Here is a 15,930-nt window from a genome sequence, read left to right on the forward strand (position 1 = left end):
CTCCTGGCTCCTCTGTTTGTAAATTCCACCTGTTTAGACATCAATAAGCAGATGTAAATAGATCTAAGGGAGCCTGAGGCTACTAGAGTCTAAGGGCCCAGTTTATCTGTGGTCCACAGTTCCTTTTGGCCAGCAAAAGAGGATGGTAAGTATCCTTTCCTCTTGGTTGGGGAAATCACTGCATGCCCTACAGCTGGTGTAGCCAGCTCCACACCATCCTGTGCAGGAGGCATGTCAAGGACATTCCTGAAGTGCTGCTGAAGTGACCCATAAGGGCCATGGGCAGTTGGGTGCAAGGGAGTTCCCCAAGCTGCTCTATCCTGTGCCAGAGGCTAAAATGGTCACGGATTAGCCCAGCAGCTGGGTGGTGCAAAGGTGGTATTAAGCCAGCTGTACTTAAGGCCCAACTATTAAGGGGAGAGTAATATTTCTGCCACCACGTGCAATAAAACGAATAGTAGCTGTTCTTGGAAGGGATGTGATAAAGTCTGCTGATAAGAGTGGTAAAGTGGAATCTGGGCTGACTAAAATCAGTGTTGCAGGAATCTCTTTATTGCACTGGCTGAGTCAGTGTCAAAATAGATCAAGAATGGCAATAGGCTAATGAGAAGGACGTAGCAGAGACCTGGAAAAGTTCAGACTGTCAGCATGAACAATTGCTTGCTGAACAGTTGCTAGATTAAAGTTGTGCTTTCCTACATTACAGTGAGTATGTATTTATATAGGCATCATGGATATCAGCCAATTTTTCTGACATCTTCTGACTCAAAAACTTGCCCACTCAATAGCGGAGGAGGTTCCTAGGAGGAGGAATTAAGTGTGTGTGTAGGGAGCATACAGTAGTATGATGGGACAGGTCTGGGGGAATCTTGCAGGTGTCCCACATGGGAGCAGGAAGGTATCTGCTATATGGAGCATTCCTCCTGCAGGAGATTTCTGTTTCGTGCTCCACCAGCTTAAAAACCACACAAGCTATCAGGCTTTGAAACCAATTAACTGTCTCAGTTTTCTACCTAATTCAGGGTAGCTTTGCTGCATAAACAGGGCACCTTGCCACATAAAGTCTAATGTGCTGCTTTGAGTCCATCTCTGTGCAAACTATAGGTACAGGCACCAATTTCCTAGTGTGCATATATATATATATTTAACCCTTTGAAAATCCTTGTATCCCTAAATTTTCTAGTGTAACTATTGAATGAGCAATTATTTCTCTGGGTGCAATCACTGGCTGTTGCTCTGTGACCTTGAAGCTTCCGGGCTGGCAGTTCTTCAGAGGCAATGTACTTTGAGTTTGATGAGGCTAAGCATCTCCTGCCGCTCAACAGCAGCTCCTCCACCCAGTTAAGGAGCAGTAGTGGTGAGCTCGGAGCAGAAACCAAACTATTCTCTCTTGCCCTGAAACCTTGGTGCCAGAGTGTAGCCCTGTCTGCACTGGGCAAGTCATGCCAAAATCTCCCTTGGACCAAACACAAGCTCAGACTCCACTGCTGTGAACTTTGATAGCACTAGTCTAGATCTGCCACTAATGTTTTAAGAACCAAGGCTGGGACTTAAGCTGCTTTTGAAAATTCTAGTTCATGTCAACTAGACCTGAGCAAGGTTAGACAACATGGTGCTTAAAATGATGGCCTAGCTATGCTAGCACTCTGCGTTGTTAACACTGGCAGAGCTTAGACTTCGACTTTCAAGGTGACCATTATGGCTCTGAGTTGAGAGACACCCTCTCGAAGAGAAAGTTACTCAATGGACAGATCACGCTTTTTTATTAGGTTATTTTTAGCAGATTTTCAAATTACAATTATGCAAGATTTTTTTTTTTTTTTTAAATTAAGATTTGCAGTTTAAAATAGGCCTGAGCTGCAAAGTTTAGATCCATCGCTGAATGTGGAACTTAAGTTCACAGGTGCCTGGATTCAGGGTTTTGGTCAGGACAGATTTTTAACTGAAGTTTAACACAATGGTCCTTTCTGGCATTGATCTGTGAAAAGATGCCAGTTAGGAGAACCAAACTCACTTGCTTTAACTGCAGTTGGGACGCTGGGGGATGCTGCTGCTGCTGCCTTAGTTATGGTACATCGCAGCACCCTGGCAAGCTATTTTAGGACAGAAACATTAAACCACTTTTTTGAATTTCAACTGTCACCTAACCGGATGCTTTCAAAAAATCTACCGTTCTTTTGCAGGCATCATTCATGCTAGAGGATTAGTTCGGGAATGCTTGGCTGAGACTGAACGGAATGCAAGATCCTAGCCTACTAATTAAATTACAAGACTTTCCATCTCTTTATGAAGAAAAATGTAATACTTATTCCTTTTGAAACATGCAGATGAATCTTTTTATTTTGATTTTTACCCTTTTTTGCCCTTATGAAAATGTACAGTTAAGAATGAGAAGATTTTTCAATTTACTGAGGGTTTGCATTTTTTTTTAAGATGTTAAACGCCCCAAATTCTTTCTAAAAGGTTAAGACTAAAACTGCATGCAGAGGAATGCTTTCTCTCCCACAGACTATACTTAAGTTCCTTTCTTATCCAGCCACAGTCTCATTCTTTTTATTTCTTTGACTATATTCGCTTAACCCCACATGGTCAATCTTTCAACCTTTGACATAAGCTCTAAGGATTTTTTTTTTTTTTTAATAACTGCACTGGTAGCATGTTTTACCTAGTAGTCGGCTATACTCACAGTTTGCCATACAGCATAGACCCTGCTTAGAAATAACCCTTTTTTTGCATAAGCATTTGCATGATTGTTAGTGCTTTGGAGTCCATTTAAAGTGCATGAGTTATAAATACAGAAGATAGAGCAACCTAACAAACAATAACAAGGTCCCAGAAAACTAATTTTCACCCTAAGGCTGAAGATTTCAATTGTAAGTTTGCCAAAAAAACAAAATTCTGGATAAATTACTAAAACTGTTATTTGCATCTTTGTATGTATTTATTACTTGATGTAATAAAGCTTATTTTCATTAACAATTTGTATTAAAACTGTATGTACAGTCACTTTAATCAACCTTATGTTAAAAGTGCAAAAGAACTCAGTAGATAGGCCAATGTTTAACCTTCATGCAGGAGCCTCAAGTCCAGGAACAGACTAGGGAACAGTGCTGTAGACTGCTGGAGATGTTCCAGCCATAGTCCTGGCCTGATGCAGTTAATCTCTGCAGGAAGCAGGTAAGGCTGCTTGCCGGCTCCATTACTACTTATAAAAAGCAAAGTGCGGGGTATGTGTAAGAATGAAAGATACTGTAAAGTTCTAGGGATATGATTTGATACCTTGTAAAAACAAACAAAACAACAAAAACCACCACCACCACTCCATTAAGATGGAAGATCACCTCTTTTCCTTGTGATTTTAAATCAACATCTTTAATAAAACGGAGTAGATGCTCCCTATTCAAATAAATCAGAGGAAATTTTAAAAACAGAATAAAGACCCTTTCTGAGGTGAAACTATTCAAGTGTAATATGATATAGTAAAGACAATGGCATAACGCTGGCATTCAGTCGCATCAAAATTCTGCAAGGTAAACTAAGTAAAACTGACTACTGAAACTGGACAATGAAACCCAAAGAAAGGGATACTTATCAGTGCAAACTATGGATGTTAGGGGATAATAGTTTTGGGAAAGGGACACTTTGCATAATGGTTCAGATGAGTGAACTCACCGAAGTTGCTTTTAACCTACAGTATCCTCCACATCTTTGTCTGATTGTCAGTTGAAGAAAGATGTGATGACTAAGATGTAATGTCTAAAAACTAGGGCTGTCAAATGATTTAAAAAAGTGTTTTAATCGCATTGTTAAATAACAGAATATAAATTTAAATTTATTAAAAATATTTTGGATGTTTTTCTACAATTTCAAATACAGTGATTTCAATTACAACAGACTACAAAGTGTACAGTGTTCACTTTATATTTTTGATTACAAATATTTGCACTGTAAAAAACAAAAAATAGTATTTTCAATTCACCTTCTACAAGTACTGTAATGCAATCTCTTTATTGTGAAAGTGCAACTTACAAATGTAGAATTTTTTTTTACATGCACTCAAAAACAAAACAACGTAAAAATTTTAGAGCCTTCAAGTCCACTCAGTCCTACTTCTTGTTCAGCCAATTACTAAGACAAATGAGTTTGTTTACATTTATGGAAGATAATACTGCCCGCTTCTTACTACAATGTCACCTGAAAGTGAGAACAGGCATTCGCAAGGCACTGTTGTAGCCAGTGTTGCAAGGTATTTACATGCCAGATATGCTAAACATTTGTATGCTCCTTCATGCTTTGACCACCATTCCAGAGGACATGCTTCCATGCTGATGGATTCTGCTCAATAATGATCCAAAGCAGTGCAGACTGACACACCTTCATTTTCATCATCTGAGACAGATGGCACCAACAAAAAGTTGTTTTTGTTTTTTTCGTGGTTTGGGTTCTGTAGTTTCTGCATCAGAGTATTGCACCTTTAAGACTTCTGACAGCATGTTCCACACCTCTTCCCTCTCAGATTTTGGAAAGCACTTCAGATTCTTAAACCTTGGGTTGAGTGCTGTACAAAGCTCCAACTTTGTAGTCTTATGATATAGACTAAGTATTCGTGATGCAATGGGCTCTTGGGAGAGCAAGGTAGATCACTGATTGGAAGATGCAATTTGAATAACACCTCTTAAACCTCTGTCGTTTACAATGTTGAGTGGTCTGCAGTCCATAGCTATCCACTTTGCAATATCATTGGTTAAACTGTTGTACTTTGTTTGGTCCATGGGCTTGTAGCAATCCTGAAACTCTGTAAGCCTACTCTGTCGTAGCTGGCAGGAATCATTTGCTGTCAATGGGTTATCTGTAGCACAAGAACTGGAGGCGAAAGCATGTTTAGCGCACATGTGTACTGCAGACAAAGTCCTTTGATGGTACTGGAACTCAGCCTTGCAATAGCTACAGATAACCATCCAGAAGTTTCTTAAAAATAAACTTCCCATTCAAAAGACCTAACTTTTGCTGCTTTGCTCCATTAACTTTTTCTGATATTTAATCACTCTAGATCATGAAAACACAGTAGAACTGTGCCAATGTCCACCAAGTAATGTAGTACAGTAAGTGAAGATGGTCAAAACAAAGCTGTGTGATTAACTCGTTAAAAAATCATATTAATTGTTTTGCATTAATCACTTGCATTAACTGCAATTAATTGACAACCCTACTAGAAACAAGTTTTTTTTTTTTTTTTTTATAGCTCATCCAATCTGTCTACTGTAATTTATAAAGGGGATTCTGATTTAAATGAAAAAGTTGCTTGAGTAGGGACTATAGCATAAGCAACTGTTTCAGGAGAAGTCCTCATCTTTGTGACTTAATCAGCTGAGAATATTCTCCCCTCACTGTGAGAAGATTTAGAAACAATCTCTAATGCTTTAGTGCTTGAGTTTCTTATTCCCCCCCCCCCCCCCCTCCATTAACTATATTGGATGGAGTTTTCCTATAACATCTATTTAATTAAGGTCTTATGGATCTTGTTTTCTTATCACACCTGTCCTAAACTTGGCACAAATGAACTGATTATATTGAATCTGAGTGTACGGGGATGTCCACAGTAGAAGATGAAATATATAACTGCTATTAACGTTGGGCTAAATACTCTAGCCTTGCACTAATAGCAGGTCACTAAACTCAACATTTTAATAGTGTTTATTATGAAGTCTTATAACAGTATTAAGCCAGAAAACTTCTAACACATGTTTCAAGGGTAGTGACAAACAGTCTTCTCTTTTCCTGACAAGCCAAATCGATAATTTCTCTCACACTTATTTGGCATCTGATTCTTGCATTTCTTTAATATGCCTTTTCTTTTCTAGAGTCTCCTTTGCTCTTTTTTTCTTTTCTTGCTTTTTCTTCTCAGCTGCTCTTTTCTCTTTAAAAATGGTACTATTTTCACCTTTGTAAAAGAGGTCAACTTTTTGCTGCAGGATTGCTCTGGCTCTCTGTCGGTTCAGCTCCACTGATCTAGTTTGATGACACTGAAAAAAAAATGTATTGTAAATTAATTCTGTTCATTCTACATATACATATTTTTCCTTTTACTAAACAGGTTGTACTACTGTAGAGCCTCATTCTGTAAAATCCTCAATATAAATTAATCCTAAAATTTAAAACTGTTTGAGTAAGGAGTGGAATACTTGGCCTGTAATGTGATTTTATTTATGTACTGGCTGAAGGGAAAAAAAGCAACTCTGATAAGAGCTATTTAATTTCAGACTAGTAAGGGAAATTGCACAAGGAAATAAGAAGCCACATTTGTGTCATGACAGTTTCTAAAGGAAAAGCGTTCTCTTTATGTAGTAACATTCAAGAGATGATTAGAACAATTATGAAGTGTATTAATTAAATTAGTGGCTCAAAAAAAAAATCCACTTTAAATGAGCTAGCCTCTCCCTTTCTGCTACAGCAGTAAAGAGCAAACCATTTTTGGCAGCCACCAGATGATGTGATGTTAATGTTTTGAGGTAGCATTTATTGTTTAAGGGTTCTTGTAGTTTGCCTATTGATTTTTGTCTTAATCCTCTCACTGGTAGACTTGAAGATTGCTCCTCCATTCCTTTGAAGTTACTTCTGAATTTAAATTATACTGAGTAAAAGGAAAACATTAAGCTATAGTTAGTGAGCAAAAATTTGTCTCATAAGGATAAATGGCCAGCCCCTAGTTAATAAATTATTCTTACTCATGAATAATTTGAGGAGCAATAGGTATGCTCAGTTTGTACCAAGCTTATTGGATCTGTAGTCTCATCTAGCATTTGTAACAGGGAAGGGAGAGCCAGGAATCCTGATTTTTGTTCCCTGCTCTAGGACCCTGGAAAAATCACTTAAGCTCTGTCTCTCCATTTCACCATTTGTAAAATGGAGAAATTTCCTTACAGCATAGCACGTTGGAAAGCTTACAGTTTAGAAAGTACATTGGAGTTCTTTAGATGATAGGAGCTATTGAAGAGGAAAATTTCAGGAGCCCTTTAACTGGATGTAACATTTGAATGCAAATTTGATGCTGCCTACTTTTCTTATGAATGGTATCATGAAAGGATTGCCTTAAAAAAAAAATCTGGGACAAAGTAACACAAATGCTATCATTTAGCTCTTTAAATTCTAATTATATATTATATTATATTCCTGGGGGAATTCTGCACCAAAAATTAAAAATTCTGCACACAGTATTTTAAAATTCTGCATATTTTATTTGTCAAAATAACACAATATAATTACGTTAGTTTCAATTAGTTAATGGAACCAAATAAATGAATTACCTTGACTACGATCCCAGATGGAATATGCTTCAGGACCACACAGTTGCTTGTCTTATTAGTTGCTTGACCTCCTGGGCCATCACCTCTTACAAACTGTTCTTTTAAGTCTGTTTCACTTAGTGCAAGAAGATCACAAGAATTCTTCTTTCCTGCTACGGGGAATAAAGGTACAGCCAGTCGGGGGGATAAAAACTTTTGCTGCCTCCAAAGCCATGGCCTCCAAGACAATGTATTTATTTTGGTTAGTAAGATGGTGGAATGAAACAAACTTGAAGCATTCATAAAGAAATGGAAACAAAACTTCCTCTTGACTGGAACCTGAAATAGAAAATATCTTGTTTTAACATGATCTACTTGATTTCAAATTAAGAATCTTTTGTGCTCTGCTGTTTGCCATAAGTTGCTCCTGTCATCAACCCTTTGTGATTTCCTTAGTGATTTTCATGCCCACTCCTCATCCGTTTTCATCTTTCCCTTCACAACTGTTTGTTTCCACATCAAAATGGACACTGACAATTTAAGACAGCAGGTGAAGGAGCAAATGGGCTACGAAGACAGAACGCTTGACCCCTAGAGATGATCCCTCCTGGTCCGGGTTTCGATCCTTCTAGGCCCGAAAGTGCAGGGAAGCTTGCACGGCAACCACACATGACTTCAGATTTCTAGTGCTATCAAACAGCATTGTTCCTTGGGCTCTACGTTAAGATAATAAATGTCTTTGTTTTGCTTGAAATATTTACGTATTTGGCTCAAAAGAATGACTACTTGAACATGTGAACTGTATGTCCTGAACACAGTTGATGAAAAATGTTAACATTCAACTAGCAATAAATCTACACTGCTATGAGAAAGGGGGGAAAATGGAAATAGTTTTGAGTGGTTTTAATGAGCAAGTCAAACTGGCCACTTGGTGGCACTAAAAACTAAAAGATGGGAATGCAATGTTTTATTGCAGAAACCATAAAGCAACACTTAATTCTTCAAAGCATAGCAGCAATGAGTTATGGTAACAATTTTTCCTTTCCTCCAGCTCAGTTACTATTGTCAATAACTGGTTGCTTAGGCAACCTTAGTTGAAACAAAGGATAACTGTCTGAACTACTCATCACACATGAATAGAGAAGATTTGGAGAATGCTTAAATGCTTGCAGACTTATATGAATTTGCTACTGTTCCTTGATGCTTTAGCTATAAAAAGATGACTAAAACAAGTATGTACAGAGCAAGACTGACCTACCAGGATTTAATTTTACACAAAACGGGGTCTTTAAAAAAAAAAAATCACACAGTTGTTAGGTGTAGTGTGTGCAGGAGAGAAAGGAAATCATGGTCAACCTTAGTCCTAATCAGAATGGGTGGTACCTTGCTATCATTAGTGTAGCTTAATGAGGGGAAACATCTCAGTCTATAAAAACGGTATCATCCTAGGGTTTTTTAATACAGTCCTAGAAATGTCAAGTCTATCAGAATTCCTTAGATCAGGAGATTTGTGCAGTTTGAAAGCGCTGCAATTATTATACCCTATTTATAGCATTCAATAGCACACTGGGGATTTTAATTATTAAAGTTTCCACACACACTTAAAACACAGAAATATCACTCCATTTTGATTAAAGGCTTCTAAATAGTCAAATGTCTTGGTGTCTCTTGGTTAAATATATCCTGCAACTCAATCTGACAAAACTTTATCAATTTTAACAAAATGCTCTTAACAGTCAGGCTAGGAAGAACAGTCAGTACTTTAATATGCTGAATATTTTCCTGCTAGCCTTCTGAATTGGCGCAGTCAGCACATATTCCCAAATACAAGGATGTCACCTACTAGAAAGAGTAGTGGACAACTTGGGTATTAGGATACCTGTATCCTATTCCTTCTTCTACCCTGACCCACTGTATGACCTTAAACAAGTCCCTTACCTATAGCTTATTTCACCCATCTCTAAGACGTGCAATACCTGCCTTATTGAGGTGCTGCACAAGTGAGTAGCATTATTTAATGAATCAGCATTATCATACTGATTTGCAGGTCACCTTATACATAAAAAATATAAATACTTCCTGTGATTTAGTCCTTAGTGAAAACACATCCTCTCCTTCTGCTTCATCCTGCAGTGAAGTCACAATCGAGTACTTACATTATCAGTTGTCAAGGAAATAATTGTGGTATTAGAAACACTGCATCATGATTTTACTGCAGGATCAGCTAGGAAGAGGTCTGCAAGGGACCATGATCTGATTTAAAACATAGATTGGAAAGTATTCATCATGGTAAGCAATTATGGCATATACATAAGAGATGGGTTTTTTCCCCTTTCTAGTAGAAGATCTTTGGAACAGGCACCTTATCTTCATATCTGTCTGTAAAGCAACTAGCGCTCTGTTGGCATTGTGTGTGTATGTCTGTTGGGGCAACTAAGAACTAGTCCAAAACATCAGTGTTTATTTTGAAATGCAAATAACCACTTGCAATAACTTGTATCTATTTCTTAAGAAGAGTACCATCCACTTAAGGTCACTGACTAGGGTTAATAGTTAAGTAAGACAGACCTGCACAAACTGTTTCAATGATTCTCAATCTGTGGTTCATGCAAGTCTCCTTTCACTTCCTCACACACTAGCAGCACCCTAACAAGCACCTGACCCACCTCTTAGCAGCATAAAGGATTCTAGGATAGAGTTGAGGTTGTGAGCATAAGCGTGGAGAAGCCGGGGGTGGGGGTGGGGGAGGGGACAGAGTAGAATCTGAGGTCAAGGGAATAAAGAGTTTGAACACCTGCTCTGTTTGGTTTGCAACCTGGGGTTCCAGTGTATGGGGAGTGAGATGGGTCCTTTCTCTCAGCCAGTGGTGATACCAAACAGAGCCTTGACAGCTAGGGGACAAAGCAGGAGACTCAATGTTGCAGATGGATTGTCCTGCTGGCCCCCCATCAGGCATCTCTTTTGGGGGAGCCATCAAGACCTTAAGAGAAGTTCTATAACCCAGTTCTAAGTCCATGAAAAACAGACAGTTTTGAAAGGGAGTCTGTGCAGTGATGGCTAGAACAGGGGAAGGGGGCCCGGAAGCCAAGACTCCTACATTCTCTCCCCAGCTCTGGGAGCGGGGTGGGGGCAAGATGGGCATGCAAGGAATAGGAGCTGGGATTCCTGGGTTCTCTCCCCAGCTGTGGGAGCAAAGGGAGAATGGGGGGGCGGTGGTTAGAGGCCAGGACTACTGGCTTCTCTCCCCAGTTCTAGGAGCCGGGACTCCTGGGTTCACTCCCGAGCTCTGGGAGGGAAAGGGGGGGCTAGAGATGGGGGGGGCAGGGATAGGAGCCGGGTTCTCTCCCCAGCTGGGCCCCTGCCTGTAGCCTGATAAACCCCGGCGAAGAGCTGGAGTCTGAAGTCCAGCTAAAAGGGGGCTGGGCGCCAGGCGGGGCCCTTCTTACTTACGGGTGAGTGAGGGTCAGCACAGCCCCCGCAACATCCCCATCGACCGTTTTGCGCATGCACCCCAAGACAAGACGCATGCGTAATACACTTTCCGCTGTATGAGCGCTCTGCGCATGTACAATCCGCAAAAATCCCTCACCGTCCTTCACTGAGCATGCGTAGGCAAGCCAGGTCTCCCGCACACTATGCCGGAGCGCAAAAGCCAATCACTGGGCAGTAGGCAGTGTTACGGCTACTTCTTCCCTTCAGCCAATCATGACCCGGGTACTCGTGCGGCGCGCAGCCGCACCTGCCAATCGGAACGCGGGGATATGGCTCGCCTGTACTTCCCGCACCTCAGCCAATAACGTCGCACGATTGGGTCTGGCGCGCGGCCAGAACAGCCAATCATCGCGAGGGGGCCCCGTCTCTTGTGCCCTCTGCTTCCCCCCAACGTTCGAATCCCAGCCGCCAATCGTGACGAAGGAGATCGCGGCTAGTGCTTGTTTACCGCCTAACGGTCGCCGGAGGGGAACAGTGCTGAAACAAGGACACCCCTCCCTCCGGACAGGCAGAGATGCAGGTAAGGGCTGAGCGAGCCCAGACATGGCCCCTTGGAGTAGAAGACACCCAGTGAGGCAGGTCTTGGCATGCCGCAGCTTGCAGCCCCCCCACCCCTTAGGCGAGACGTCCTCATTTATAGCTTCGACCCCGCCCCCAACAGCGAGTGGCGGTCTTTCCGACCAATTCTGGGGCGGCAAGTCTGTCAACAGTCTTAGAACGCGGTGGGTAAACGTCGAATGAGAGGAGAGGGGCGGAGCCTGAACTGAGAAATTGGAACGGGGGGGGCGGAGAGCTTTTAGGGGAGAGGAAACTGACGAAAAGGAGGCGGGGCTAGAGGGAGGAGAGGAGAGCAAGTGACTGAGGAAGTAGTTGGGAGGACTGAGGGAGATATGCGAGAAGAGACTGGAAGGACCTGGAGGGGGGGAGGGAATAGGAACCAGTGGGCGGTGAGAAGAGTGGGGGGTGACCCAGTGGGAGGATAGGGGCCTGAGGTAGGATGGGGGCCTGAAAGGGAAGAGATAGTGGACAGACAGAGGGCCTGAAGGAGAAGGGGAGGAAAGTACTTGAGGGCAAAGGCACCAGATGCTGCTCAGATGAAAAAAGAACAGGAGTACTTGGGGCAACTTAGAGACTAACAAATTTATTAGAGCATAAGCTTTCGTGGGCTACTGTCCACTTCTTCGGATGCATGCATGCAGTAGCCCATGAAAGCTTATGCTCTAATAAATTTGTTAGTCTCTAAGGTGCCACAAGTACTCCTGTTCTTTTTGCAGATACAGACTAACACGGCTGCTACGCTGAAACCTGCTCAGATGAGGCGGTTGTTAAATAAGGGGGGTAGTCCCCCCCATAAATGTGTTGGTGTAGCAGCTCACCAGCATACATGTTTAGTTCATGTTTTTTTGAGTTGGTCCTACAGTTTTTTCTGGGATGTACCTTGGCCTGTAAGAATAGAACCCAGGAAGTGTTTCCTGTCATTATTCTCATTTTTTATTAAAAGAGTGAAGGTTATTTGTCATGCTCTTAAGCACTGGTATAGTTGAAGTAGTTTACTTCTCCCAAATGAAGGTTAGTGATCAAATGTATTCCTGTTATGGCCCAGTTATTTTAAGAGTGATAAGAAAGCCAGCATTTAATGTCTGAAATGTAGTTGCTGCACACTGACAGCTCAGAGCAATTTAGATGCAATTTTATGTGCACTTCTTCATATTTTTACTCACAGGTATTTAACTTGTATTAAAAAACTTGCATCAGTTCATCTGAGGGAAAACACATAAGAGTTAGTTTTGCAGACTAGTCTAATTTAGTGTCTTTCTACACTGAATGGAAGATCAGTGTTTGGGACTGCAAGGGCTGAGCTATACTGCAAGAACAACCAAAATAAGGGACCCCATGGCAGCTGAGTTATTTCCTGATCCTGTTACAATCATGTTAAAATTTGTAATGTGGACAGGACTAGGCTTGGTAAGCTGGTCAATTGACTGCTCAAATAATATCAATTGACTGGCCAACTATTATTTGACCACCATCAAATATTGTCAACAAATATTCCAGCAAGAATGCCAGGAACTGGGTAGCAGCCTACTCTTTTGATTGCATCCTAGTGCTATCGATTAGCAAGCCTACTTAAATGTCTTGTCATTCACTTTCCTACCTGCTAATGCCATCTGTTTCAATCAGGTGAACTGACTGAAAGCTGAGCATCTTGACCGGGTATAATCTTCAGAACAAACATTCTGTGTACTGTATGTATAGCATTGTATACTAGACCATCAATGTACATGGCAGCTTACAAAGCACACTAAACCAATTAAAAGACGTGCTCCATGTCCCAAAGTGTTTACTATCTAAACTGACTAGACAAACATACAAACTCAGAAGTGAGAGGAGGGTTCAGTCATTAAACCTTCTCCCCTAACACAAAGAAAATAGATGCACAGCCATTAAGCTGCTTGAAGAGTTGGCCTAGCATAAGTACATTTAAAAATAACTTTTTTCTTTTATAGTTGCTATGTGTTTGTTTTTGTTTCTGTTTAATTTCATGTTTCTTTTCTTTTGTAACTGCTAAGTCTTGAGTAACTTCATATTTAAATGCTAACCTAATATTGCTATAAAATATAATCATGCTATCATTTTTTTCAGAACTTCACTTAATTGTGTTTTGCATTTTTCTGAGTTAAAATAACTCAGTTAAGTAACTTGTTTTTTGTACTTAGGTATAAGTATCTATCTAAGATCTATTGGACACCATAAAGTCATACTCTTTTTTGTTACTGTTAATGTTTTGATAAAGTAGTGCTTTACAATATTTGGCTATTTTTGACATTATTTGACTAGTCAATTGACAAGTTATTTTTGGAATGATCAAATGCCCAACCTTAGACTGGACCTTTACATCACAGTTATGTCCCATCCACACTACACCTTTTAATCATGTTGTAACTAGGTTACATGGCTTGATTATTTTTGTAGTACAGAAAGGGTACAAGGCCTTATCTATACAGAGCAGAACTGTGCTTGACAAGTGTTTTTTGAACACTTTTGTAGCTAGTATAGTACTAGTATGACTTCAGTACATATTATGGACAGAGTTCTTTTCAGAGTTACCATACCAACAGAAACCACACAGTGTATTTCACCTCTCCACTTCCAGCAAGTCCATGGCATGGTTTCTGAACACTTGTAACATAGTTTGTTGTTGTGTTGTTTGTAGATGCAAATCATGTGACAACTGTGTTTGAAAATTATTCCAGATGCTGTTATATATCCAAGAGTGGACCAGGCCTGATCTGATATTCTTGAGGCAGCGCTTGAGTCTGAGTGCAGTGAAGGCAGTTTATTCAGTCCTTGAGGGAGAAAAGGACCTCATATTGTTCTGTAATGATTTCTTTTGCTGACTGGTAGAGCAGTGCTAATGGATTCCTGAGGGAGCAACTTCTGGCTTTCCTGGGCTGGATCAACAGTTGACACAATCCAGGGACTTTTAGTATGGGGCTTGATGCAAATTTACCAGACCCCCATTAGTTTAAATACTAAACTTATCAGACAGAGCCAATTATGAGAGATTGGGTTCAGGAGAGCCACCAGCAAATACCAGGAGCAGTTTGCTGCTAAGGAACATAATCCATGACTTCAGACTGATGGAAAGTGGTGAGTGCTGGGATTCTTTCCAAGAAGCTGTCCCTGAACTTTGGTTGGGACCTCTATTTTTTATATCTGCTTTTAGGTGTCTGATAACTTTGAAGCCTTTCCACATCCCTTCTGGCTGCTAGAAGGGAGAAAGCTTTCTTTTTCTAAGCACCTCTGACTGTTAGGGAGGTGTGTGTCTTTAGTATTCTACCCTTTCCCCAGCTTCCATTTGTTTAGGTCCTCCTCTCATGGAGATAGCTGCAGTGCCTGCCTGTAAAGTACTTTTCTCAGACATGACTTTTCTCAGTTTCACTGCTGCCTACAGAGTTATTAAATACCAGCAATGAAACAACCAGAGTCTAGTTAATTTTCATCAGCTGCTGCTTGGAAAAGCAACTTTAAGATGAGTAGGAGTACTGGAACTAGCTATCTGTAGAATTAGTAAGACAGCATCATACTGGTTCATGTTAATATCTTTAAAACTCTACAGGCTTTAAAAAAAAATGAAAGTTTAAGTTCTGCACAAATCAATGTTATAGTCCCTCTAATGCATTAGAAAAGCTCTGTAGAGAGAGGAAGGGATGGTCTTGTGATGAAGGTATTGGACTGAGATATAGGTTAGTTGGATCTTATTCCCAGATCCAGGGCCGGCTCCAGGCACCAACTCAGCAAGCAGGTGCTTGGAGCGGCCAAGGGGAAGGGGCGGCATGTCGGGCTCTTCGGCAGCAATTCGGCGGCAGGTCCCTAGGTCCCTCTTGGAGGGAAGGACCTACCGCCGAAGAAGAAAGCAGCGCGGTGGAGCTACCGCCAAAGTGCTGCTGATCGCAATCCCGGCCTTTTAAAAAAAAAATTCCTGCCACTTGGGGCGGCAAAAACCCTGGAACCGACCCTGCCCAGATCTGTCACAGAATTCTTGTGTAATTTCAGGCAAATCATTTACTCTCTCTGTGCCTCACTTCCCCATCTGTAAATGGGGTTAATTATATTTTCCTACATCACTGGGGTATTGTGAGGATAAATTCGTTAATGTGTAGTAGGTGCTCAGATAAGGACCATAGAGATTACTGATTTTTTTTTTTTTAATAGTGGGGCAAGTGTGCAAACTAGAAATCTCTTGTTTTCCCTCTGCCTCCTTCACCCCACATAAAATTGTTTACTTATTTGTACTTTGGGTTTCTGGTGTCCAAATCTTATTGTTGCAGTGTCAGACACAATCTGATTTTATTGTCATACAATGTTATTTTAAATTATTATACTTTTAATTAGCTGCAATGTTTAACTACAGTTGAATTCATGTTTGGATACATTTTGTTCTTAGTTGAAGAGAAATATTGTTGGGGAAAAAAGTTGAAAACGTTTTGAGTGAATCACTCTACAATATTCACAGACAGAGTAGATTTGATTTAAATCATGTTGATTTAAATCACTAGTCAGGAAGACTCAATTTAATCATGGATTTCTACATAAAAGTACATGCTTTTTGGTTGTTACCAACCTGAAGATCCTGCATGTTCAGACATGTTCC

General features: G+C 40.6%; 3 protein-coding genes across 8 annotated transcripts in view; 2 read left to right on the plus strand and 1 right to left on the minus strand.

Annotated features, from left to right (window-relative positions):
• The window catches only part of CDK2AP1 (cyclin dependent kinase 2 associated protein 1), a 28,988-nt gene extending 26,009 nt beyond the window's left edge, over positions 1–2,979 (plus strand). The window contains exon 4 of one of the 2 annotated variants that reach the window (XM_042852516.2): positions 2,184–2,390. In XM_042852516.2, coding sequence (XP_042708450.1) covers positions 2,184–2,251 — 68 coding nt within the window. In that variant the 3' untranslated portion in view covers positions 2,252–2,390. Of the gene's footprint in view, positions 1–2,183 lie in introns of both variants that reach the window. The other variant, XM_005298702.4, reaches the window with a different exon arrangement.
• Positions 2,980–3,992: 1,013 nt separating this feature from the next.
• Positions 3,993–10,866, minus strand: MTRFR (mitochondrial translation release factor in rescue). The gene is made up of 4 exons (XM_042852515.2): positions 10,734–10,866; positions 10,078–10,174; positions 7,305–7,622; positions 3,993–6,023 (listed from the first exon to the last, which is right to left on the minus strand). Exons 1-4 carry the CDS (start codon positions 10,808–10,810, stop codon positions 5,811–5,813), a joined length of 705 nt encoding a protein of 234 aa, XP_042708449.2. The 5' UTR covers positions 10,811–10,866; the 3' UTR covers positions 3,993–5,810.
• Positions 10,867–11,010: 144 nt separating this feature from the next.
• Positions 11,011–15,930, plus strand: part of MPHOSPH9 (M-phase phosphoprotein 9) — a 47,436-nt gene continuing 42,516 nt past the window's right edge. Inside the window, exons 1-2 of one of the 5 annotated variants that reach the window (XM_024101394.3) lie at positions 11,110–11,295; positions 14,030–14,426. The gene's annotated coding sequence lies outside the window, so the exon portion shown is untranslated. Of the gene's footprint in view, positions 11,296–14,029; positions 14,427–15,930 lie in introns of all 5 variants that reach the window. The other 4 variants (XM_065568710.1, XM_008163511.4, XM_065568709.1 and 1 more) reach the window with 4 other exon arrangements.

Source organism: Chrysemys picta, chromosome 15 (assembly GCF_011386835.1).
Source record: "Chrysemys picta bellii isolate R12L10 chromosome 15, ASM1138683v2, whole genome shotgun sequence".
NCBI lineage: Eukaryota > Metazoa > Chordata > Testudines > Emydidae > Chrysemys > Chrysemys picta.

Bases quoted from the DNA above. Each gene is read 5' to 3' on its own strand.
- MTRFR (XM_042852515.2), bottom strand. From the start codon at position 10,810: ATGCGTCTTGTCTTGGGGTGCATGCGCAAAACGGTCGATGGGGATGTT. The intron at 10,175-10,733 runs GTAAGTAAGAAG...TTTGTCCCCTAG, and splicing joins GTGCTGACCCTCACTCACCC to CTGTCAAGGCTCTGTTTGGT. The intron at 7,623-10,077 runs GTGTTCAAACTC...TTTCTATTTCAG, and splicing joins TTGCAAACCAAACAGAGCAG to GTTCCAGTCAAGAGGAAGTT.